The sequence below is a fragment of the Engraulis encrasicolus genome, chromosome 16, assembly GCF_034702125.1.
Source record: "Engraulis encrasicolus isolate BLACKSEA-1 chromosome 16, IST_EnEncr_1.0, whole genome shotgun sequence".
Lineage (NCBI taxonomy): Eukaryota > Metazoa > Chordata > Actinopteri > Clupeiformes > Engraulidae > Engraulis > Engraulis encrasicolus.
Window position 1 is genome coordinate 52,561,088 of NC_085872.1, and position 25,250 is coordinate 52,586,337.

Here is a 25,250-nt window from a genome sequence, read left to right on the forward strand (position 1 = left end):
ACGTGGCAAGTGGACTACAAAAATGGCCTCCGTGACACAATCCATATTGGATAAGTATCAAACCTGGAAGCGGTGGTTGTCGTGGTGACACGGCTCTTCTTCTCAGCACTGGGGGCGGGAGGAGCTCTGGTGGGCGTGGCTTCTAGACAGAGAGAACAACAGACAGACAGACAGACAGACACATAAGGTAGATCAATAGACAGACAGACAGACAGACAGACAGACAGACAGACAGACAGACAGACAGACACATAAGGTAGATCAATAGACAGATAGACAGACAGACACACAGACACATAAGGTAGATCAATAGACAGATAGATAGATAGATAGATAGATAGATAGATAGATAGATAGATAGATAGATAGACATACAGACAGACAGACAGACAGACAGACAGACAGACAGACAGACAGACAGACACATAAGGTAGATCAATAGACAGACAGACAGACAGACAGACAGACAGACAGACTAGATAGATTGATATACAGACAGATAGCGTGCTAGATAGATAAAATACTAGACAGATACAGCATATGCGTAGATAGATAGATAGACAGACAGATAGAAAAACAGACAGACAGGAAGACACATTGATCTATTCAGAAGCTAAATACCTTTTATGGGCGTGGTGGGTGGAGCTCCCTTGGCACCACTTCCTGTTTTGGCTCCTCCCCTGGGTGGCGATTGGTGGGCTTGCCTCTGGGCGTGTGGGGCGTGCTCCCGAATGCTCTGCCTAACCTGCAGTTCATATATCAATATATTTACACCTATTACCTTGCATTTGGCAGACGCTTTATAACCAAAGCGACTTTCAGAAGAGGACATAATCAAGCCAACATCACAAGCAAATACAAAGTGCACAGGAGATATACAGAACAACAAGTGCAATTACAAAGAGGGGTTAGTTTTTTTTTTTTTTTTTTGTTTTTTTTTTTTTTTTTAATAAAGAGGAAATAACGAGAACACACACACACAAACACACACTCACAAACTAAACTAAACTAAACATCATGTCAGGATTCTGCCCTGGGGCAAGGCCAGTTCAATCATTAGTCTAGTAGATTCTCTCGAAAGGGGAATGTCTTTAGTTGTTTCTTGAAGGCTGCAAGAGAGGTGCTTAGTCTTGCTGCCTCTGGGAGACTGTTCCACCACTTGGGTACCACAACGGAGAACAATCTTGACTGGGAGTACCTAGAGTGACTGGATGGCAGAGCTCTAGGTACTCCCAGTCAAGATTGTTCTCCGTTGTGGTACCCAAGTGGTGGAACAGAAATATCAATATATTTACTCAACCTGCATTTCATATATCAATATATTTACAGCTGCATTTCATATATAAATATATTTACAGCTGCATTTCATATATCAATATATTTACTCTGTCTAACCTGCATTTCATATATCAATATATTTACAGCTGCATTTCATATATCAATATATTTACAGCTATTACCTGCATTTCATATATCAATATATTTACAGCTGCATTTCATATATCAATATATTTACAGCTGCATTTCATATATAAATATATTTACAGCTGCATTTCATATATCAATATATTTATAGCTATTACCATTTTGGAGAGTTTGGATGTAAAACCCTCTAAGGACTTTTTTCCACTTTTCTGGCAGGCCTTCGGCTCAATACGGCGTGACTTGGCTGCCACTCTTTGATTTTTGATTGGGCACAACACAGCTCAATCGAAGAGCAAAAAAGTGGCGGCCAAGGCGCACTGTGTCGAGCTGTAGGCCTATCAGAAAACCGACGGTGGAAAAAAATCTGTATTGAATTTCCATGACACAGTATTCTAACACGACTATTGACAGTTAACCTAGTTGTGTAGTCTACAAAAATTGCGTCTCTTCAGGTCTTGTAGTCTTTTCTCCCATTGAAACCCATTATTCTAACACAATTATTAAACTACAACAATGGTCTCTAGCTACTGACCTGCATCATCGCTTTGCTCATGGTCAGCTCCTCTCCTAGCAGGCTTGTACGAAATTCCGAATGGAAAGAATTTCAATTCAAAATAATGCCATAATACGAACACTAGGTGGTGCCATTACCTTGAATTTCTTTGAATTTAATCTACACCACCCATTGAAAGTACATATAACACCACCACCTAGTGTTCGTATTATGGCATTACCTTGAATTGAAATTCTTTCCATTTGGAATTTCGTACAAGCCTGTCTCCTAGTGCAGTTAGCCTAGTGTGTAGTCTTTTCTCCCATTGAAACCCATTTAAGACGTGGCTTTTGGACTACAAAATGGCCTCTTCATGTAGCCTAGTGTGTAGTCTTTTCTCCCATTGAAACCCATTATAAAACATTGCTATTGAACTAAAGACATTAAGCTTATTCGCGATACCGCAACGGCTACATGCGCATTTAGATAGCAATGCATTCTGGCTCAAAAAGTTGCATGACGGTTAGATTTTCTGTCAAACTTCAAAATTTCGGTGATGTTGCATCAAATGTGACATGTCACATGGTGTCAAACTATCGCGGGATGAATGCGACTGCAGTCAGATCTTGCAACCTCTGCAGTTATTTATCCCCTTCAACGCTAGTCTGCAGACCGCCTCCAAGGTCACGCGACCATGAACTGGTTGGTCAATAACTCACTTGCGTGTGTATATGAGTCTTGTCTCACACCCCTACACAAGTTTGCGCAGGTCCCCACTTCAGCTCCTCCTCACTGCCTGTCCCCCCACTCCTCACACGTGGTGTGTTAGTAGAGCAAACTGGTGCAAGCTCATCGTCTCGTTCATATTTGTGGCCGACTTTAAATGTGCTGTATTTAATAACACCCACATCGTGACAACAAGTTCTCGCTCACGTCCTTCGTCAATGTTGGTCGACAGCAACAAAGTCACAGACAGGGAGGAGAGGAGAGGAGGAGAGAGGGAGGAGAGGAGAGGAGAGGAGAGGAGAAGGGAGGGAGAGGAGGAGAGAGGGAGGAGAGGAGGAGAGAGAGGGAGGAGAGGAGAGGAGAGGAAGAGAGAGGGAGGAGCGGAGAGGAAGAGAGAGAGGAGAGGAGAAGGGAGGGAGAGGAGGAGAGAGGGAGGAGAGGAGGAGAGAGAGGGAGGAGAGGAGAGGATGAGAGGAGAGAGGAGAGGAGAGAGGAGAGCAGAGCAGAGCAGAGGAGAGGAGAGGAGAGGAAGAGAGAGGGAGGAGCGGAGAGGATGAGAGAGAGGGGAGGAGAGGAGAGGAGGAGAGGAGAGGAGAGGTGAGGTGAGGACAGGACAGGATCAGAGCAGAGGAGAGCAGAGGAGAGGAGAGGAAGAGAGAGGGAGGAGCGGAGAGGAAGAGAGAGAGGAGAGGAGGAGAGAGAGGGAGGAGAGGAGAGGAGAGGAAGAGAGAGGGAGGAGCGGAGAGGAGAGAGAGGAGAGGAGAGGAGAGAGAGGGTAGGAGAGGAGAGGAATGGAGAGGAGAGAAGAGGAGTGGAGAGGAGAGGAGATGAGAGGAGAGGTCAGGAGAGGAGAGGAGAGAAAGGAGAGAGGAGAGGAGAGGAGAGGAGAAGAGATGAGAGGAGAGGAGAGGAGAGAAGGGGAGAGAGGAGAGAGGGAGTCTCTGACTACTGACCTGCATCTCTGCTTTGCTCATGGTCAACTCCTCCTTGTGCAGCGTTCGACTCTTCGGGCCAATCAGGATGATCTTGGAGGGCGGGTCTTGCTGCTGCTGCTGCTGTTGTGATTGGTTGGGAGATGTGTTGGCCCCTCCCCTCTCCCCGCCAGCACTTCCTGGTCCTCCACTGCCAAGGACGGACGGATACAAGCAAAGATTTACTTAGCAGAGTAATGCCTTGTCCAGACCAAGAGCGAACTGCGCTTCCCGGCAAAGATTTTCTTAGCAGAGTAAGATGATTCAGGCGTGTGATCCAATACGCGACCTTGCCTCCTCCACTTGTGCTTGTCTCCTCGTCCCGCCTCCTGGCCCCTCCTCCGTGGAGAAAACAAAGTTTCCCAGCTGTCAGCCTCGCCACAACAACTTTTGAAGGGACTGTTTTTCATTCACCATCCCAATTGCAAATGAGAAAAAGACTCTACAATTGAGCTTTTGCAAGATATTGAAATATAATGCTGTTGTCAGTGATGTCATCATGACATATTACTTCCTGGTACGAGGAGACAAGCACAAGTGGAGGAGGCAAGGTTGCATATTGTAACGCACTCAGAGACTGTATTTCCTGGATTCTGGATGTGGTGCCATATGAAGGCCCCTTTAGGAGAGCTGCCAATAGGGACACTGTGCAGGAAATGGTCAAAAAAGGTACTGCAACTATGCTGCTCATTGAAACTGGGCTGCCTATTGCCAAATTTGATCTTTACATGAAAGTTTACTAAGTAGTAGTACTAGTTGTTTATTTCCAGAATTCATACTGCCCATTCACTAATGTTACCTTTTTCATGAATACTTACCACCAGCATCAAATTTTAAGTATTCATTATGACTGGAAAAATTGCACTTTTCATACATGAAAAGGGGGATCTTCTCTATGGTCCGCCATTTTGAATTTCCAAAAATAGCCATTTTTAGCTGCAAAAATGACTGTACTTGGACCATACTGGAAAATATTTGTTTATTACTTAGTAAACTTTCATGTAAAGATCAAATTTGGCAATAGGCGGCTCAGTTTCAATTTTTGACCATTTCCTGCACAGTGTCCATTTAACGACGGAAATGGCCTCTTTGGTAGTCTAGTGTGTAGTACTTTCCCCAATTCAAAGTCATTATGAGAAGTGAAGTATTGAACTGTAAAACTGGCCTCTTCAGGTAGCCTAGTGTGTAGTCTTTTCTCCTATTGAAACCCATTATAAAATGCGACTATTGAACTACAAAAAGGACTTCATCAGGTTGGTCTAGGACCTAGTCTTTTCTCACACTGAAACCATTGAACTACAAAATTGGCCTCTTGTGGTAGACGGATGGATACCTTTGTGCGGAGTTGCAGAACGAGGACAGCAAAGGACCATGGGATACGTCTGCGACGGCCGTCTGCTGCAAGATGGAGGACACGACCTTCTGGACGAGCAACTCAGATCCGAACTCGCCGGGGAAATGCGTGTCCACCAAGCGGCCGGCCACCTGTTACATAACAGCCAATCATTTGTAGTTTTAATGTCCACTGAAGCACATTGTTAGTACATGGCTAAAAGACTACAGCTACGGCTGCTATACATACTATAGCGGCCATGTGATCAACAGGACACTCCCACTGAAACCCATTATAATGGCCCATTCCAGTCCCAAATAATCCTAGTAGGAGATCGCACTTATCCTACCTGGACATTTCAGCTGCCGTTCCTGACAGTTAAAATGGAAGTTCTACATCCATGGCAACCGCTACGGTTGAGCTGACTTTAGCGAAGTGTTTTGATACGAGCCAAAAGAGCCATGATAGTTATGTCATATGTTACATTTATGTTGACACAATATCATGTAATAACACGAAGATTATGTTGAGTAAAAATGGCTGTGTTTGGAACAGCTGCACAAAAGAGAAATGGAGTTTCCCTATTTCTTGACATTTTTAGAATAACGGCTCCATGGGGGCTGCCATTCTCATCCGACTTCGATTTGTTATGGTGGGAGTAGTGCGAGTCACCCCGACTTCGCTAGTTGGAGCTCCCACTTCGACTGGCGTTCCAGAGCGTTTTTCGTAGTAGGAGGTTGGATAAGTGCGATCTCCTACTAGGATGGTTTGGGACTGGAATGCACCATTAGACACAGCAATTGAACTACAAAAATGACCTCTTCAGTTAGCCCAGTGTGCAGTCTATTCTCCCACTGAAACCCATAACAAGACACAGCTATTGAACTACAAAAATGGCCTCCAAGCCAGAACTGACCTCGTAGGCGTTGCTGTTGAGACTCGGGTCGGACTCGTGCTGGAACCAGCAGACCGTCTCGCGCACCGTTCGCCCCGCCCACTCCAGGTTGACTGGCAGCAGCTCCGGCAAGTTGTCGTACTCCTTACCTGCATGGAGGAAGAAGGGGCCATTTGTAGTCTTTTTTCCCAATGGAGCCCATTATAAAACACTGCTATTGAACTACAAAAATGTCTTCTTCAGGTAGCCTAGTGTCAGAGATCTTATAGGCAGAGTTAATTTTAATGGAGCTTTAATGGCTCATTCTTTTGAAACTCGGCTATCGCTAGATCCGAATATGTTCACCCGACATCCGTTGTAAATGCCTTCTATTGCAACAGCTGGAGACAATACAAATGTCTGAAAACACTTGTGTTTAGTGAACACCAAAGTGCTCCGAGTTTGTGTTTGGGAACCCTGAGCACTTTCCTGATGCGGGGGTCAGGGTTTCCGACAACAGAGTTTCAAAAGAATGCACCATAATTACAGTGTACTTGTATGTAGTCTTTTATTCCATTGAAACCCATTATAAGACGTGCCTATTGAACAATGGCCTCCTCAGGTTGCCTAGTGTGTAGTCTTTTCTCCCACTGAAGTCCATTATAAGAGGTGCCTATTGAACTACAAAAATGGCCTCCTCAGGCCTACTTCACCTGCCCAGAAGTGCTTGAAGCCGCAGCCACACCTCCCCCCGGAGCTGGCCGTGGCCGTGCGATCTCCGTCCCGATAGGCCACCTCGCCGCCGGGCGCTGTGATTGGACGAAGGGCTCCGGAGTGGCAGGCGGGGCAGGAGGCCAGGAACGCCGGCTGAGACTCGGCTGACATCTGGCTCAGGAAGCTGCTGGCGCCACCTAGTGGGGAAAGGGGAAAACACGCATACATGAACGGCATGACGTTTTCCACGTGCGTTACGCCCTTTTGTGGGGGAAAACAGCCAATGCAAGTCAATTGGTGGTGTTGGGGTTTAATAAACGAAAGATAAGGACCTATAGACTAGCGTTGTTCACACGCAACAACTTTTCAAGTTCAGAAGACATGGCCGGGATTCCAACACAACGTTTAACTCTGGTGCTATCGGGCATTTGGCTAAGTGTCCGGATTCAGCAGTTGTGATGAAACATGCTAATAGCTTATGTATCATTAGGTTCATTATGTCTAACTGTTTAACTTAAACACTTATAGGGGGTGAGCCAGAGGCCAAATTTTCACATATTGGTATCACCTGGGGTGGCAAAGTCTATCAATGTTTTTTGTAATCCTCCATGCCTGAGGGACATTATTTGGTATGATAGCCCTCTGGAAGTGGTAGCTTTCTTATATTTTTACTCACTTTTATAATGACACCCAGTGCATTTCGCAATACATGCCTGTATATGGATGTAGGCGTATGCAAGTGTCTGTGATGATGGTGTATGTTTTTATTGATGTTACATCACATGTAGACACCTTAGGGATTTTGAAAATATACAGTTTTGATGGATAATGTACTTTCCTATGAATTCTATAAGTCAAAATGTATCCGTCGTACACTTTTTCAGCAATATAATGCAAGGTTAGATTGATGCAGAGGCCTGTAGGAGGGTGGGTCCAATCCCAATGATTGCTATATCATATCTGTAGGGTGTGGCCATTCAGCAAATATATGGGTTTGCTAGTTTAGTATAAATGATACACCTATTTAGGCCCAAAACCTATAACTGTCCAATGGATTTCAATGGAAATCAATGCATTTCAATGTAATGCAAAGCACATTACATAACTAAGGTATAGTGGAATGTAGGAAGTTGTGAGATGCCTCAATGCACATTGTATCACATCTACAGTGTATAGACTTAAGAAAATATATGGATTGGATAGCTTACTACAAATAACCCACTTATTTTAGACCCACAACTCATGGCCGTCCATTACAAATCAATACATTAAAAGTATGAAATCTTTAGGACTTTACAGAGGTTATGTAGGGATAGAGGAAGTTGGGAGATGTTTCAATGCACATTATGAACCTTTGGAAAATATATGGATTAGATTGCTAAATGCACATAATTCAGGTACTTTAGATGCTGACCATTGAAATGCATTGCAAATGCAAGTTCTGCAATTACATTGTAGAACTAAGGTAGAAGAATGTAGGAAGTTGGGAGATATCACAACACAAATGTCACATCCAGTGGATCTTTAGAAAGCCTACATCCATTATGTTAAATAATCTTTTTTCAGTCAGTGGGCCAGGACACATTTAGCCTATATTTCTAATAAATTAAAGAGATGGTAGGCAAGTGCTGGAGATGCATGTTAAGATGTCATAAAATGGGCCAGAGTGCTATGGATACAAATTTGATCACGCTTACTTCGTTGAAATTAGATTTTCTTTTGGCAATTTTGTTTTGTTGAACCTCAAACCCATAAGCACTGGTAGTATTGGGTCACCCATGAAGTGATTAGTTGATGGGCATGTGGATGTTATTTTCAGAAAGTACTATTCAGTGACTGACCAGGCATATTAGATCTTGATAGAGACCATAGTGGCTTGGTTGCAAAAATGGCTCAACTTGAGTCTACTGGAGGTGGACACTCAGGTGTTTGAAAACAAGATTAATTAGGACAAGGCAAGAGATCAAGAGGATACGTAACTCTCAGAATGACATTTGCAAAGGAAGAATATTGCAATTGTCAGCTCACTCACAGAAATGAGAATTTAATGACACTAACCAAAAACCCAGTCATGAAGAGATTCAGTGTTTGTGCTATAGTTGTATAGAAAACATGGTGAATGATAAATGATGAAGTTGAATTTAGGAGCTGTTTGCCATTTGTTGGGTCCTGTGGCTTTTTCTCCATCCAATCAGCATCATTGGAGATTGCTGGTTGCTCGCACAACAAATTGGAGAATGATAGGGGTAAGTTTCATGAACAGTTTCAATTTCTGAGTAGTGAGTTGATTTTAGAACACATGACACTAAAGGCCTCTGGCTCAGTTCCTCTAGCTTTTGAGGGTGTCTTTGAACTTCATACTGTAAACCCTTACCGGGAAGTGACAGGGTGATCATAACTGCTTTTGGTGGCTGTGAGACCCTTGCTTCCCACATCCCTCAGACGTTTTGGCGATGTATATTGCCACAAACCTTCTGCATCTAACCTCTTCAATGCAGACTTCAATTTCCCAGCTGCGATGTACCTTTCCATGGTACAATGTACTAAATAATAAGCTAGTTGTCTGAGGGCATGTAGAGGCAATCTCCAAAGGAAATGGCTGTATGAATAGGAAACTGAAGGATACACCAATACCTTCTTGGGAGCTGATGCTGCCTCATTCCCATTGCAGGTCCCCACTTGCACTAAGTGATGCCTTTTCCCTCACTACTGATCTCGGGACTCACGATACAGTATGTCTGAATTTAGTGTCATCTGTAGTCGTGCCTTGTTGCACTGCAAGTTGTGAGATTGGTAATGGGCATCTTGAAAGTTAAAGCCACATCTCGATGTAAGCTGAAAGTCCTCTTTCCAGTTACTGTTCAAATGAGGACTTTCTTAAATGGGGGGCACATCACTGAGCTCATGGGGCATGGCGCCAAAGACATCAGCAAGATCCAGGAAGATTACATGGAGGTTCTTTTTTCCAGCTTTGCTGTTTGGATTTAGTGTCAGGTCATGCTGTGTGTTACCCAGACATGCCGCCCTTTGAACAGTATCAATGTGCATGATTGGCCATCCTTTGTGAAATAACACTGAAAATGAGATTAATTTCCAAAATAGTAAGTGAGGAAATTGTGTTGAACTGGCAGATGTTCATTTGTATCCTTTTCCTTTACCTGCTCTACGCCCCACTTCAGACTACACACTTCACATGCAGTCAATGATTTCAATTCACTTTGTGTGCTTCACTCTATTAGACTCAGAGGCAACAATCAATGCAAGACACTAGTTTCCCTTGAATATCTTTTCTTCCTTGATGAATCATCAAATCCCTGTGGATTCCTTATTATATTATGTTATATTCCCGCTGGTTGGTGTTCTCACAAGTCTGTAGTATAGTTATTGTTCATCATGTACTTACTCATTCTCCAACATCTCAGTCACAACACATATGAAATTAAACAGGACTCACCTGATGCCATTTCTGTCTGTATCATGATGTACCTAGTCTTATCTGTCTTTGACTCTACAGCAGCAAGTCAGATTGTACGGTATGTTTAAAAAAGACACATTTTCAGAAAAAGTAATGGTCTAGTTCAGTTCCAGACAAAATGAAAATACTGTTATGCAGGATCTCCATGTACTATTCTTGAAACTGATGTGTGTGCAATTGCAATTGCATCTTCCAGTTTTCTCTGTTACACTTTAGACCTACCTTCATTCTGTATATAGCATAGTTTGATTTGATTTTCAATGGCTAGATGAGTTTTGAGTCTAAAATAACTGTACTGCATATCAAGCCCATTTATTTCCCAAAGGTCTATAGTAGCCATATAATGTGCATTGAGAGATCTGTCAACTTACATTGAGCTATACCTTAGTTCTATAATGCACTTTGCATTGCCTGGAAATGCTTTGATTTTCAATGGACGGCTATGAGATTTGGGTCTAAATAACTCTGTAATGTGTATCAAACTCTCTAATCCAGGGGTGCCCAACCTATTCCAACTCGGCGTCCCCTTGAAATGTTCATACTTCTTCAGGGCTCATCACTGACTGAATTAATAAAACAAAACATACACTACAAACAAATATGATTTTGATTTTTAGAAAATTATTTCAAGTCCCACTTGGAATACAGTAAGGGCCAACCAGTGGGCCCAGGCCTAAAGTTCGAGAATCATTGATCTAGTCCATATACTTTCTAAAGGTTTACATACTCTAGATGTGATATAATATGCATTGGGACAACTCCCAATTTCCTACATTCCTCTACAACACATTTCTGTAACCGATGCATTGGTTTTCATTCAAATCCATTGGACAATTATGAGTTCTAGGCCTAAAATAGCAGCATACCTTATATTAGGCGATCAAACCGCACACACTCTCCAGATATGATATAGCAAAAGTTGTAATCCAACCTTTCCCCCTGGGGTCTCCAAACTTCCTCTATATGTACTTAAGTTCTGTAAAGTACATTGTACTTTGAAATGCATTGATTTTTAATGGACGGCCATGAGGTGTGGGTATAAAATAACTGTAATTTCTATCTAGTCTACACACTCCAGATGTGATATAATGTGCATTGTGACATCTCCTAACTTCCTACATTCCTCTATACCTTAGTTATGTAATATGTTTGGGATTACATTGAAATGCATTGATTTCCCTTGAAATCCATTAGACAGTTACGGGTTTTTGGCCTAAATAGGTGTATAATTTGTATTAAACTAGCAAACCCATATATTTTCTGAAAGCCCACACTCTACAGATATGATATAGCAAGTATTAGGATTTGACCCACCCTCCTACAGGCTTCTGCATCAATCTAACCTTGCATCATATTGCTGAAAAAGTGTATGACGGATATATTTTGACCTATATAATTCATAGGAAAGTACATTATCCATCAAAACTGTATATTTTTAAAATCCCTAAGGTGTCTACATGTGATGTAACATCAATAAAAATATATCCCATCATCACAGACACTTGCATACGCCTACATCCATATATAGGCATGTATTGCGAAATGCACTGGGTGTCATTATAAAAGTGAGTAAAAATATAAGAAAGCTACCACTTCCAGAGGGCTATCATACCAAATAATGTTCCTCAGGCATGGAAGATTACAAAAAACATTGATAGACTTTGCCACCCCAGGTGATACCAACTTCTGCTCCGGCCCATGGACTATTAGGGTTTTCTTTTGCCTTAAGACATGTAAAAGTTTTTATCTTTTACCTGACATGTTCTGACGGTGTTACTTCCGTCTTCATCCGACCCTCTGATGAAGACGGAAGTAACACCGTCGAAACATGTCAAGTGCATGTCTTAAGGCAAAAGTGTTTATGCCAACAAGCTGCGCCGTCAGACACAGGGAGTTCCTGGATTAACGTCAGAGAGGTAAAAACTATTTATTGAACTCCAGGAGAGATGGAAAGTTCATCGCTTTAAGTTCATCTGTGAGTCAAGGAGAGCTCTCCCTTCCATCCCAGCAGCGAGGCGAAAACAGGTTAGCGAATACTTGTGGTAATACAGTGCATATCGGGATATCGCAAAAATGGCCTGCGCAGGTAGCCTAGTGTGTAGTCTTTTCTCAAATTGAAACCCATTATAAGACACAAATACTGAACTACAAAAATGGCCTCCTCAGTTAGCCTAGTGTGTAGTCTTACCACTTCCGCTCGTCGATGACTTCAGCATAGAAGACTCTGTTGAAAAAGGCGGCGTTAAGGTGGGTTGAGATTCGGTTGATATTTGGTCGAAGTCCCGACTACCGCTGGTTCTGATAGTGGACTCCATGTCTTTGCTGGTCTGGGCCGGGCTTGGCTGGCTTTCGGCCCACATTCGGCGAGCGCCGTAGTCCATCTTGGCGTCGGAGTCGTAGCTCGCGCTTCGGCAGTCTGATAGATTCGGCTTTGACGTTGACCTGTGTCAATAACAGATAATAATGATCTTATCCAGATTGTTTGTTGTTCAGGTTGGAAATTACAAAAGAAAACATCACATAAGACAAGTCTCATTGGCATTTTTAAAAAGAAGACTTCATGGAGAATGAAGAAAAATATAAAATAAAAATCTGTGGACAATCCCACAAGGTGTTCTGGTGCTCTGAAAATGACACCCAAAATGATTTGTCAGACTTGTGAGGTCTTCTGGTCAAACACTGATGGGGTTTCCTTTCTATTTATAGATTTTTATGGGAGTGTTTCTACTTGTATCTACAAGGGGAAAAAATCATGAGGCTATGTTGGGCACAAATATGTCTTCTGAAGGCCTAAACAGAGCACAGCCAAAAACTCCACTACAATTTGTATCATCTTTGAGATAATGCCATGACTATGCAGGATCATACAGACCAAAACTGACAGTTTTGCAACACTCTATTCCAGCATGCCAAATTTGAGCTTCCTACATGGTTTAGTTCTTGAGCTACGGGCTTGTGAACTTTGACAAAAAAAAGAGTGTGAACAAAATGGGCACCCCCCTCCCCCAGTAAAATTGGCTGTAACACGGAGAGTATACATCTTACATTCAAATACATTTACAGTGCTTCTCTTAAGTACCATGGGTACACTTGGTAATATTTTCAGAATTTTTTGAGACCTAAGTGCGCGGGCTCTTGTTGATTTGGCGTGGAATGACCCAGATAATAATGATCTGAATTTGTGGAGTATGGCGTGCTCTTATCCAGATTGTTTGTTGACTTCTTGGGTTCGAGTGCTCTTTAGTCCAAGGTGTTGTACATCCAGTTTCAGAAATGAGAATAAATGATCTGACTAAGGCACTCCAAATTTAAATGTCTTTATTAATTCTTAAGTCTTACATGGACATATTAAAAACAAGGTAACGCAAAAACAAGGTGCACCATGTAATATTTTTGTAGTTTATTTCCAGAATTCATGCTACCCATTAACAAATGTTACCTTTTTCATGAATACTTGCCACCACCATCAAACTCTAAGTATTCATTATGATTGGGGTAATTGCATTTTTCATACATGAAAAGGGAGATCTTCTCCATGCCCTCGAGATATAGGTTCCCCACCCCTGCGGCCCTCGAGACACAGGTTCCCCACCCCTGCGGCCCTCGAGACATAGGTTCCCCACCCCTGCGGCCCTCGAGACAAAGGTTCCCCACCCCTGCGGCCCTCGAGACATAGGTTCCCCACCCCTGCGGCCCTCGAGACATAGCCATAGGTTCCCCACCCCTGCGGCCCTCGAGACATAGGTTCCCCACCCCTGCGGCCCTCGAGACAAAGGTTCCCCACCCCTGTGGCCCTCGAGACATAGGTTCCCCACCTCTTATGTAAACGGCCCTCAAGACATAGAGTGCGTTACAATATGCGACCTTGCCTCCTCCACTTGCTTCTCTCCTCGTACCAGGAAGTAATATGTCATGATGACATCACTGACAACAGCATTATATTTCAATATCTTGCAAAATCTCAATTGTAGAGTCTTTTTTCTCATTTGCAATTGATATGGTGAATGAAAAACAGTCCCTCAAAAGTTGCTGTGGCTAGGCTGACAGCTGGGAAACTTTATCGTTTTCTCCACGGAGGAGGGGCCAGGAGGCGGGACGAGGAAACAAGCGCAAGTGGAGGAGGCAAGGTCGCATATTGTAACGCAGTCATAGGTTCCCCACCCATGATGCAGAGGATCCACAGGCCAGTTTTTGTTTTTTTGTTTGGTTTTGTTTGCTTACTTTGATGGTGAGGTCGTCATGGCCGACAGAGAGGATGATGAGGAGAGTCCGGTGGCGGGTTGCCTCTGCTGGTGCCGCGGGCTCGAAGGACCGTCCGGCTTCAGATTAGCGTTGTTGCTCTCCTGGGAAACGTCATGAGATACAAAAAAAATGTAAATGACTTCTTTCAGTCCTGGAAAAAGCAGTAAGCAAGTATACCGCACACCATTATAAGACGTGACTACGAAAATGACCTCTTCCGGCAGCATAATGGGTAGTCATTTCTTCCATTTAAACATTACATTACATTACATTGAATTGCATTACATGGTTGATGCTTTTGAACCAAAGCAACATCAGAAGCAGATATGAAGTGCACAGGAAATATACAGAACAAGTGCAGATGCTAAGTAGGGTTAGCTTTTTTAAAGTCGGGTCAGTTCAGGTAAATTAGGCCACTTTTTTGCATATTAGTTAATGGGGAAAAGTGGCCCAATTTACCTTAACCCATTGATGCCTGATGTTGCGTTGCGCAACATTGGCCCTGGCGCCTGGAGCTGCATTACGCAACATTCAGGCTCATGAGATTTGAGACAACTTTATTAAAAATCTCTGTCTATTTGAGATAAATGAACAAATTCTAATGAAAGATGAGGGTCATAGCTTTTAAATGCAACTTAGTGCATATTTGTATGTGCTTCAGAAGCTGGGATACTTAGGTTTTTATAGGCTGAGGGCAACTTTTCTTAAAAAGGGCTCAGGCATTCAGCACCCTTTTTTGCAGGTGCCTTAGGCGTCAATGGGTTAATTCACCCTACATTGGCACAGGCTTAGGTAGAGTACACACACATACACGCATGTCATAGAGTAGTGTTTCTCAAACTTTTTCAGACCGAGGACCACTCAATGTTCAAGGACCACCTGTCAACTGAATTGAGAGCTGACCGTTGCTAATTTGACTCTGCTGATTTTAATGCAGATCACTTAATTTTTATTCACATTACAAGCTTGTCTTATTGTGGTGAAAATATGACTCCAGCTAGTTTAAAATTGCAATATTGTTACAAATGTAGCCTACTTCTAGCTTGTTTTGGAAAAGTAGAAATCCCCTCACGGACCACCAGTGGTCCCCGGACCACACTTTGAGAATCACTGCCATAGAGTCTGGCCCGGGACTGGGGCAGCTCAAGCACTAGTGCAGTAGATAGTCACGAAAAAGAGTCTTAACCCATTTTTGGTCTTAACCCATTTTGTCCTAAGTCCTTTTTGATAAAGGGGGCCCTCTGCCTATTAAGTCCTAAATATCTCAGCCTCCGAAGAACATACTACAGTGAAATGAGTTACATTTAAAAGCTAGGCCCTTCGTTTTGCCTTAGAATGTGTTCATTCAGCTCTAACTTACCCACATTTTTAATAAAACAGCTCAAATCTCAAGAACCTGAATGCAGCGTATATGTGTCTCCAGGACACAATGATGACTTGCTTCTTGAAGGCTACAAGAGATGTGCCTACTGTAGTCTCGCTGCCTCTGGGACCACCATTGCCACTACTGAGGAACGGTCTCCCAGAGGAATAAACGATATTCTACTCTACTCTATTCTACTCTACTCTACTCTACTCTACTCTACTCTACTCTACTCTACTCTACTCTACTCTACTCTACTCTACTCTACTGATGAACGGTCTCCCAGAGGAAGCACGACTAGACACATTAGCCAGGCCACGCCCTCCTAGTGACGCGCCGCCTTCGCCATTGCTTCTAGTCAGGCCCAGAGCAATGCAAATATTGTTTCTGATCTCCAGAAAAATGCCCAAAAGGCACATCTCTTTCAGCTCTCAGGAAGCAGGTGAAGACTGTTCTCTTTGTGACTCTCCATTACCCATGTAAAACATGGCTACTGAACTACACAAATGGTGTACTTGAAGCAGCCTAGTGTGTGGTCTTTTCTCCCATTGAAACCCATTATAAGATGTGGCTTTTGAACTACAAAAATGGCCTCTTCGGGTAGTCTCTCTCTGCTGACCTCCATGTCAGTGCTGGGTCCCCCGTGGAGCTTGGAGGACACGCCCAGTTTGGCCACGCCCAGTTTGGCCACCCCGGCGCAGTTCAGACACCGGTACAGCCGGCCCTCCTCAAGCCATCGCCGTGACGACGACGTCACCTGCAGTTTCAAAACAAAATGGCAGAATTAGGGATGCAAATTATAACAAGAAATACATTAAAAAAATGTAATACACTGTACACTGTAATACACTGTACAATGTACACTGTGCAGAATTTGTTTATGTTTTTTTAGGCCCAAGTACAGTCATTTTTGCAGCAAAAAAATAGACTGCCTGTGCAGTCGCCTTCGACTGCTTAAGGTATATCCCCGAAACGCGACTCTTCCAGTCCCCAATCATTCCTACCACTCCCGTCCACCTTTTCATGAACGTTTATGATAAATACAAAATATAAAATAAATATATTTAATATCTATACATAGATCAATGACGTGCATAGGCTTAAAACCAAATGACTATTGTGAAAATGAAGGAAAAAATGGGGCAAATGGTAACACTGTTTTAATGGTTCACTATTACAGTGGATATACCACATTAGGTACAGTGTAATAACCAGTGTAACAATATTTAATACCATGTAATACCAGTGTAACACCATGTACCAATTTTGTACTTATATCATGTAGGCTATTTGTGTGTAAGTGGTATTACATGGTATTGCATATTTGTACACTGGTATTACACTAGTATTACATGGTATTACATATTGTTACACTGGTTATTACACTGTACCTAGTATTGCCTATTTTTACACTGGTATTACACTAGTATTACATGGTATTAAATATTGTTACACTGGTTATTACACTGTAGGCCTACCTGATATGGTAGATTCACTGAAATGGTGAACCATTAAATTAAGGAGTTACCGGGCAAATCAATCCACCCAGTCAGAAGTTATGGGCCAAATAAAAATTCCACCATTTTGAAAGTGTTGACCTCCAAACTCGAATCAGTTCATGAACCTACCCTGCAGCATTCACACACCAAATCTGGGACAAATCCATCCACCCGGTCAGAAGTAATGGGCCAAACAAAAATTCGGCCATCTTGAATTCGGCCATCTTGAAAATGTTAACCTCCAAACTGTAATCAGTTCATGAACCCACCCTAGAGCATTCACACACCAAATCTGGGACAAATCCATCCACCCGGTCAGAAGTAATGGGCCAAACAAAAATTCGGCCATCTTGAATTCGGCCATCTTGAAAGTGTTAACCTCCAAACTGTAATCAGTTCATGAACCCACCCTAGAGCATTCAAACACCAAATCTGGGACAAATCCATCCACCCGGTCAGAAGTAATGGGCCAAACAAAAATTCGGCCTTCTTGAATTCGGCCATCTTGAAATTGTTGACCTCCAAACCCGAATCAGTTCATGAACCTACCCTAGAACATTCACACACCAAATCTGGGACAAATCCATCCACCCGGTCAGAAGTTATGGACCAAACAAAAATTCGGCCATCTTGAATTCGGCCATCTTGAAAGTGTTAACCTCCAAACTCTAATCAGTTCATGAACCCACCCTAGAGCATTCACACACCAAATCTGGGACAAATCCATCCACCCGGTCAGAAGTAATGGGCCAAACAAAAATTCGGCCATCTTGAATTCGGCCATCTTGAAATTGTTGACCTCCAAATTCGAATCAGTTCATGAACCTGCCCTAGAGCATTCACACACCAAATCTGGGACAAATCCAAACATCCGTTCAAAAGTTATCGCGTTAACACGAAATACCTTACGCGGCGGCGGCGGCGGCGGCGGACGCGGAGGCGGCGCACGCAAAACCATTACATCCCCGACGCTCTGCGTTTCGGGGATATAAATATCTATGTCTGGTAATTCAAAAAGGCGGACCATTGAGAAGATCCTGTAAGTACACCATTATTTTTCCGCACTATCCTATCTGCACATGCGCACCGCGCAAGGCTGCACGATCCGGATTCGTGGAGCAATGTCGCCCTAATAATAGAATAATAATGGTGTACTTACAGATCCCCATTTTCATGTATGAAAAGTGCAATTTGCCCAGTCATAATGAATACTTAGAATTTGATGGTGGTGGTAAGTATTCATGAAAAGTATAGCATGAATTCTGGAAATAAACAACAAATCTTACACAGTGTACCTTTCAAGACTCTACAAAAAAAATAATTAAAAAACGAATTCTCTCCACACCTCGTCCAGAGTCGGGTTGGGTGGGGTTGGAGTGAGGGGCGTTGGGGGCGGGGTCAAGACTCCACCAACCACAGCGCTCGATCCGCTCCGTCGAGCTGCTCCGGTCCCGCCTCCATTAGGGCCTGTTGGACGGGCGAGACAAAAACGGGAAAGCTGATAAACAAAGCTGATTACGTATGAAATATAGTATCCTACACTGATTACATTGACACAAACACTCTGAGTGGTTTTACACAAAGTTGCAGATTCAAGACTCAAAATTTTTATTTGTCACATGCTTCCTGCATCTCCTCAAAAAAAAAAAGAAGAATGAAAAATCAAGGAACGCATTTTGCATCCTGGCACCAAAACATACTCCTGGCCCGCTACCATTAAAGACGGGCTCAAACTGCTATGACTATTGGCCAGATTCTCCACTGAAAATCCTCCTTACCAATTAGCCAATTGGAGCCAATTTTGATCCCCTAGGGGAAATTCTTTCTCTGCACTTTATCCCATTTGGACTAGTGAATCACATTGAAGTACACACACTAGTCCGTAGCAGTGGGCTGCCTGCTGAGAGGCGCCCGGGGAGCAGTGTGGGGGTTAGGTGCCTTGCTCAAGGGCACTTCAGCCGTGGTCCGGTCGGGCGTTGAATCGGGAACCCTTGGGTTGCCAACCCAGTGCTTCTAACCCAGTGTTTCTCAACCTTTTTTTAGGCGAGGCACCCTTTCAATTAATGAAAAATTTCAAGGCACCCCAAACCAACAAGCCGTAACATGGCATCGCATCCGTTACAAGACAAGCTTAGAAAAGTAGCACATTTGGAGACGCCACACGACCTACGTTCGAAGTTGCAGCTGACTGGGGCGACCTATATTTACTTTATTGTGCGTAATTTACATTACATCATTTATTTATCAGACACGTTTCCGCCCCGGCACCCCTGTTGAGAAACACTGCACTAGGCCACTGAGCCCCGGCTGCACCCGACAATCGGTGGAACGTTACCCCCAGGACCATCCTAGACAAGATGTCCTCATCGCGTGCCAGTTCAAAGAGTCGCCAAATCGTAGATACCAAAGAATCTTGTCTTTTTTCGAGGACAATCCTACAACTTCTCCACATCTATCCATCCATCCATCCATCCATCCATCCATCCATCTATCTATCTCTCTATCCACGTAAATCTTTATCTATCCATCTACTCACCTCGTAGGAAGATGTGGACATGTGCCACTAGGGGATGCTGTGCTCTATCTATCTATGATAACAATAATAATAATAACAATAATAATAATAACAATAATAACAATAACAATAAGAATACTGATACCTCGTAGGAAGATGTAGTGATGCACGTCGGCCACTAGGGATGCTGGGATGCCGTGCTTCTCCTCAAACACCTCGTCCATGGCTGTGGCCAATCGCCTCAGGTAGGCGTCGCCCAACGACCTCTCTCCACCAATCACACAGCCCCCTCCTCCTCCTCCTTCTCCTCTCCCGCCCCCTTGATGGACACAGGAAGACAACAAGCATTGTAAGAAGAGCTGTGAAAATGGCTGGGTAAAATAATCGAGTTAATCGATAATCGATCGAATCGAATTGAAATTCACATAATCGATTCACAGGGCACAAAATTGATTTTTTGGTTCTTTTTCTTTTTGTTCTTTTTGTTTAATTTAGGTCTATGGAAAATACCCAGTAGGTATTTGTCAATTAGGCCTAGGCCTACTTATTACAAATGGGTCATTTCACGTGAAATCAGACACTTTGGGACCCGACCGACCCGGATTTCAATCATACTTGGTGTGCCTTTTTAGTAGCAAGGTAGCACCCTAGAACTGCATTGGTTTGAATCTGACACTAATATTAAGGGAGAAACAGACTAGGAAAGGTTCACATGTGAGGGTAGGACACTATACATTCAGCCTTGAATATATCAGTCAGTGTTGGTCACAAAAAGATGCCTGTGGTGTTATTTGAAAGCTCTTTTCTGGCTCTACATATTACACAATCAGCTTGGAATACAACAACTCTCAGAATATGAATTATGATAAATTGAAAAATTAAAAATTGAATATCTAAAAAAACTATGAATTTGTTCTTATTGTTCATTTTCCGCATTCAGAGAAGGAGTTGAAAGAGTGAGCTCAGTAAAGGAATGTGTTACATTTTCAAGCATCAAAGGGTATGTTGTAGCTGTATATGATGGCAACTGGTGGCTAGCATGTGTTGAGGAATGTATGCTGAGCACTGGAGAGGTGAAACTGAACTTCCTGCATCCTCATGGACCATCTCCATCCTTCACTTTTCCCTTCAGACCAGATAGACTTGTCATGGATCATCGGGATGTGCTTCTGGTAGTGGAACCTATTTGCAACGGGACGTACTTATACATTATCTACAAAAGACACAGCTGCTGCTTCAAATGCACTGGTAGAGTACAAAATGAGAGTGTAGCCATTGATTATCTCTTTAAAGTACGGTAAAGGGAAGATGACACAGGTACACAGAGAAGGAATGTTCAAACATTCACATATCATCATTTGGTGTGTATAAATGGACATCTGCCTTAGTTTCTGAAACCTGGGACCATGGAAACTGACCATTTTTGTTTTGTTTTTGTTTTGTCATGTGATGCTACTATGGTATTACCATATTATTAGTAAGTGGTCTGTATGATGCCATATTTGTGAGTCAAATTCTCTCTGAAATGAATAAAGAACCGAACACCAGCATTTGAGGTGTTGCTAATGACATTGCCGGCTACGTTTGGACAAGGAACTGGCCATTTTAAAATATAGGTTTTTTAGATATTCAATTTTTAATTTTTCAATTTATCATAATTCATATTCTGAGAGTTGTTGTATTCCAAGCTGATTGTGTAATATGTAGAGCCAGAAAAGAGCTTTCAAACAATACCACAGGCATCTTTTTGTGACTTTTTATACACACCAAATGATGATATGTGAATGTTTGAACATTCCTTCTCTGTGTACCTGTGCCATCTTCCCTTTACCGTACTTTAAAGAGATAATCAATGGCTACACTCTCATTTTGTACTCTACCAGTGCATTTGAAGCAGCAGCTGTGTCTTTTGTAGATAATGTATAAGTACGTCCCGTTGCAGTTACAGGTTCCACTACCAGAAGCACATCCTGATGATCCATGACAAGTCTATCTGGTCTGAAGGGAAAAGTGAAGGATGGAGATGGCCCATGAGGATGCAGGAAGTTCAGTTTCACCTCTCCAGTGCTTGGCATACATTCCTCAGCACATGCTAGCCACCAGTTGCCATCATATACAGCTACAACATACCCTTTGATGCTTGAAAATGTAACACATTCCTTTACTGAGCTCACTCTTTCAACTCTGCCTTCTCTGAATGCTCAAAATGGCCTAACTTCCACTGTGTCCATTGACAATGGGCAGAAGCTGTGTAGTCTTTGAGTACCTGGAATAGTTCTTGCAGATTCAAACCTTTTCAACAGGTTCTCAGCTTCATGATGGTACATCTCTGTTGTGGCAAACTGGCAATGGATGTTCTTGACATTATCCTTGACAAATTCAAACAGTTGGTATGGCGTTACACATGGCGTTACCTTTGCCATGTGATGTGGCAAAAAAGTACCACTCTGCAGGTATGTGAAAATCTGCCTCGTGGTGGCACAAATTTGTTGTGTTTTTAAGGTTCTTATATTGTGCAGGAAGTCTGCAACGTCCTATTGACAATTAAATTGTAACGCCATACCAACTGTTTGAATTTGTCAAGGATAATGTCAAGAACATCCATTGCCAGTTTGCCACAACAGATATGTACCATCATGAAGCTGAGAACCTGTTGAAAAGCTTTGAATCTGCAAGAACTATTCCAGGTACTCAAAAACTACACAGCTTCTGCCCATTGTCAATGGACACAGTGGAAGTTAGGCCATTTTGAGCATTCAGAGAAGGCAGAGTTGAAAGAGTGAGCTCAGTAAAGGAATGTGTTACATTTTCAAGCATCAAAGGGTATGTTGTAGCTGTATATGATGGCAACTGGTGGCTAGCATGTGCTGAGGAATGTATGCCGAGCACTGGAGAGGTGAAACTGAACTTCCTGCATCCTCATGGCATGGGCCATCTCCATCCTTCACTTTTCCCTTCAGACCAGATAGACTTGTCATGGATCATCAGGATGTGCTTCTGGTAGTGGAACCTGTAACTGCAACGGGACGTACTTATACATTATCTACAAAAGACACAGCTGTTGCTTCAAATGCACTAGTAGAGTACAAAATGAGAGTGTAGCCATTGATTATCTCTTTAAAGTACGGTAAAGGGAAGATGGCACAGGTACACAGAGAAGGAATGTTCAAACATTCACATATCATCATTTGGTGTGTATAAATGGACATCTGAAACCTTTCTGAAACCTGGGACCATGGACACTGACCATTTTTGTTTTGTTTTTGTTTTGTCATGTGATGCTACTATGGTATTACCATATTATTAGTAAGTGGTCTGCATGACGCCATATTTGTGAGTCAAATTCTCTCTGAAATGAATAACAAACCGAACACCAGCATTTTAGGTGCTGCTCATGACATTGCCGGCTACCTTTGGACAAGGAACTGGCCATTTTAAAATATGAGTTTTTTAGATATTCAATTTTTAATTTTTCAATTTATCATAATTCATATTCTGAGAGTAGTTGTATTCCAAGGTGATTGTGTAATATGTAGAGCCAGAAAAGAGCTTTCAAACAACACCACAGGCATCTTTTTGTGACTAACACTGACTGATATATTCAAGGCTGAATGTATAGTGTCCTACCCTCACATGTGAACCTTTTCTAGTCTGTTTCTCCCTTAATATTAGTGTCAGATTCAAACCAATGCAGTTCTGGGGTGCTACCTTGCTACTGAAAAGGCACACCAAGTATGATCGAAATCCGGGTCGGTCGGGTCCCAAAGTGTCTGATTTCACGTGAAATGACCCATATTCAAGGCTGAATGTATAGTGTCCTACCCTCACATGTGAACCTTTCCTAGTCTGTTTCTCCCTTAATATTAGTGTCAGATTCAAACCAATGCAGTTCTGGGGTGCTACCTTGCTACTAGAAAGGCACACCAAGTATGATTGAAATCCGGATCGGTCGGGTCCCAAAGTGTCTGATTTCACGTGAAATGACCCAATTTAGNAATCTGTTAACACTGTCAAGCCACGCTCTTTCACATTTGTATATAAAAATAGGCAACAGCATCTTTTGGGGGAAATCCTGGCACCAAGAAGGGAACGGATTGAATCGATTCGGAATGAATCGAATCGAATTGAACCATGATTAATAGATTCAAAGCCCTAAGAATCGTAATCGAATCGATACACGAACATGGCTGCGATACCCAGCCCTAGCTGTGAACACCCTTCTTCAGACGTAACACAAAAATAAAAGAAAATAGGAGCAAAAAAAAATCGGACTCTTTCTCGTCTTCATCTGGGGTGCATTTCTCAAAACCAAAGTTGCTTACGACATTAGCTACTTTGTTTTTTTCAATGCATTTTCCCATTGGCAACTATCGAAGTCTCTTTTGAGAAATGCACCCCAGCAATGTAGTCAACAGTCAACAGCGCTTTCCCCCAATCACACAGCCCCCTCCTCCTCCTCCTCCTCCTCTCCCTCCCCCTCATATACGATTCTCTGGTAGAGCTGTGAACACCCTTCTTCAGACGTTACATAAAAATAAAAGAAAATAGACTCTTTCTCATCTTCATCTAGTCAACAGTCAACAGCGCTTTCCCCCCGTCTTTCGGTCGAAGTCTGCAAGTGCACCTCAGAACCCTTTCAGGGTTCCCACTTTAATCCAGATTTAAAATGCCATGACTTACCAGACCCAAAAAACAGAATTTCCAGAAATGATGTTAAAATGTTTTTAAGTGTGAAAACTGAACATTATCTTCACCCCTAGAGCCAATGCCGGGCACATTGCATTCTAGAATGTTGCACATAACAGCGCGAAACCAAACCGTCTCTAGAAGCGTTGTAGTATAACCAGTGAGAAACAATATTATACACCAAACAAAAAAGTTTTTGCTTCTACACAACTGGTAAGAAAATTCCATGATATTCCATGACTGTTCATGAAAAATGGTAAAACTCCATGACTTTCCATGACTGGAAAAACTTTTATGAAATTCCATGATATTCCAGAAATTCCATGACCCGTGGGAACCCTGCCCTTGATGTCGGCTGAAAGCCCCTCTAGGACAGCGTGGCACAACGCAGTCTCATCTGTTTATGAAGCAACTTTTTCAGGAATGCGCAGTAAAGGGGTGTTGGTAAATGTAACGATTGGCGAAGTAATTATATCCCAGAAACGCGGAGCATCGGGGATGTAATGGTTTTGCGTGCGCCGCCGCCGCGTCCACCGCATCCGCCCCCGCGTAAGGTCTTTCGTGTTAACGCGATAACTTTTGAACGGATGTTTGGATTTGTCCCAGATTTTTTGGGGTGAATGCTCTAGGGCAGGTTCATGAACTGATTCGAGTTTGGAGGTCAACACTTTCAAGATGGCTGAATTCAAGATGGCCGAATTTTTGTCTGGCCCATAACTTCTGACCAGTCGGATGGATTTCTCCCAGATTCGGTGTGTTAATGCTCTAGGGCAGGTTCATGAAGTTATTCGATTTTTGACACTTTCAAGATGGCTGAATTGAAGATGGCCGAATTTTTGTCTGGCCCATAACTTCTGACCAGTCGGATGGATTTCTCCCAGATTTGGTGTGTTAATGCTCTAGGGTAGGTTCATGAACTTATTCGAGTTTGGAG

At 42.7% G+C, this 25,250-nt stretch overlaps 1 protein-coding gene across 1 annotated transcript in view; it reads right to left on the minus strand.

Annotated features, from left to right (window-relative positions):
* Window positions 1–25,250, minus strand: part of vcpip1 (valosin containing protein (p97)/p47 complex interacting protein 1) — a 62,280-nt gene that overhangs the window by 21,019 nt on the left and 16,011 nt on the right. Inside the window, exons 7-17 of the mRNA XM_063219826.1 lie at window positions 19,776–19,949; window positions 18,461–18,582; window positions 16,236–16,373; window positions 14,233–14,354; window positions 12,200–12,453; window positions 6,536–6,733; window positions 5,865–5,992; window positions 4,949–5,100; window positions 3,598–3,766; window positions 622–745; window positions 64–142 (exon numbers count right to left, since the gene is read on the minus strand). Coding sequence (XP_063075896.1) covers window positions 64–142; window positions 622–745; window positions 3,598–3,766; window positions 4,949–5,100; window positions 5,865–5,992; window positions 6,536–6,733; window positions 12,200–12,453; window positions 14,233–14,354; window positions 16,236–16,373; window positions 18,461–18,582; window positions 19,776–19,949 — 1,660 coding nt within the window. The remainder of the gene's footprint in view (window positions 1–63; window positions 143–621; window positions 746–3,597; window positions 3,767–4,948; window positions 5,101–5,864; window positions 5,993–6,535; window positions 6,734–12,199; window positions 12,454–14,232; window positions 14,355–16,235; window positions 16,374–18,460; window positions 18,583–19,775; window positions 19,950–25,250) is intronic.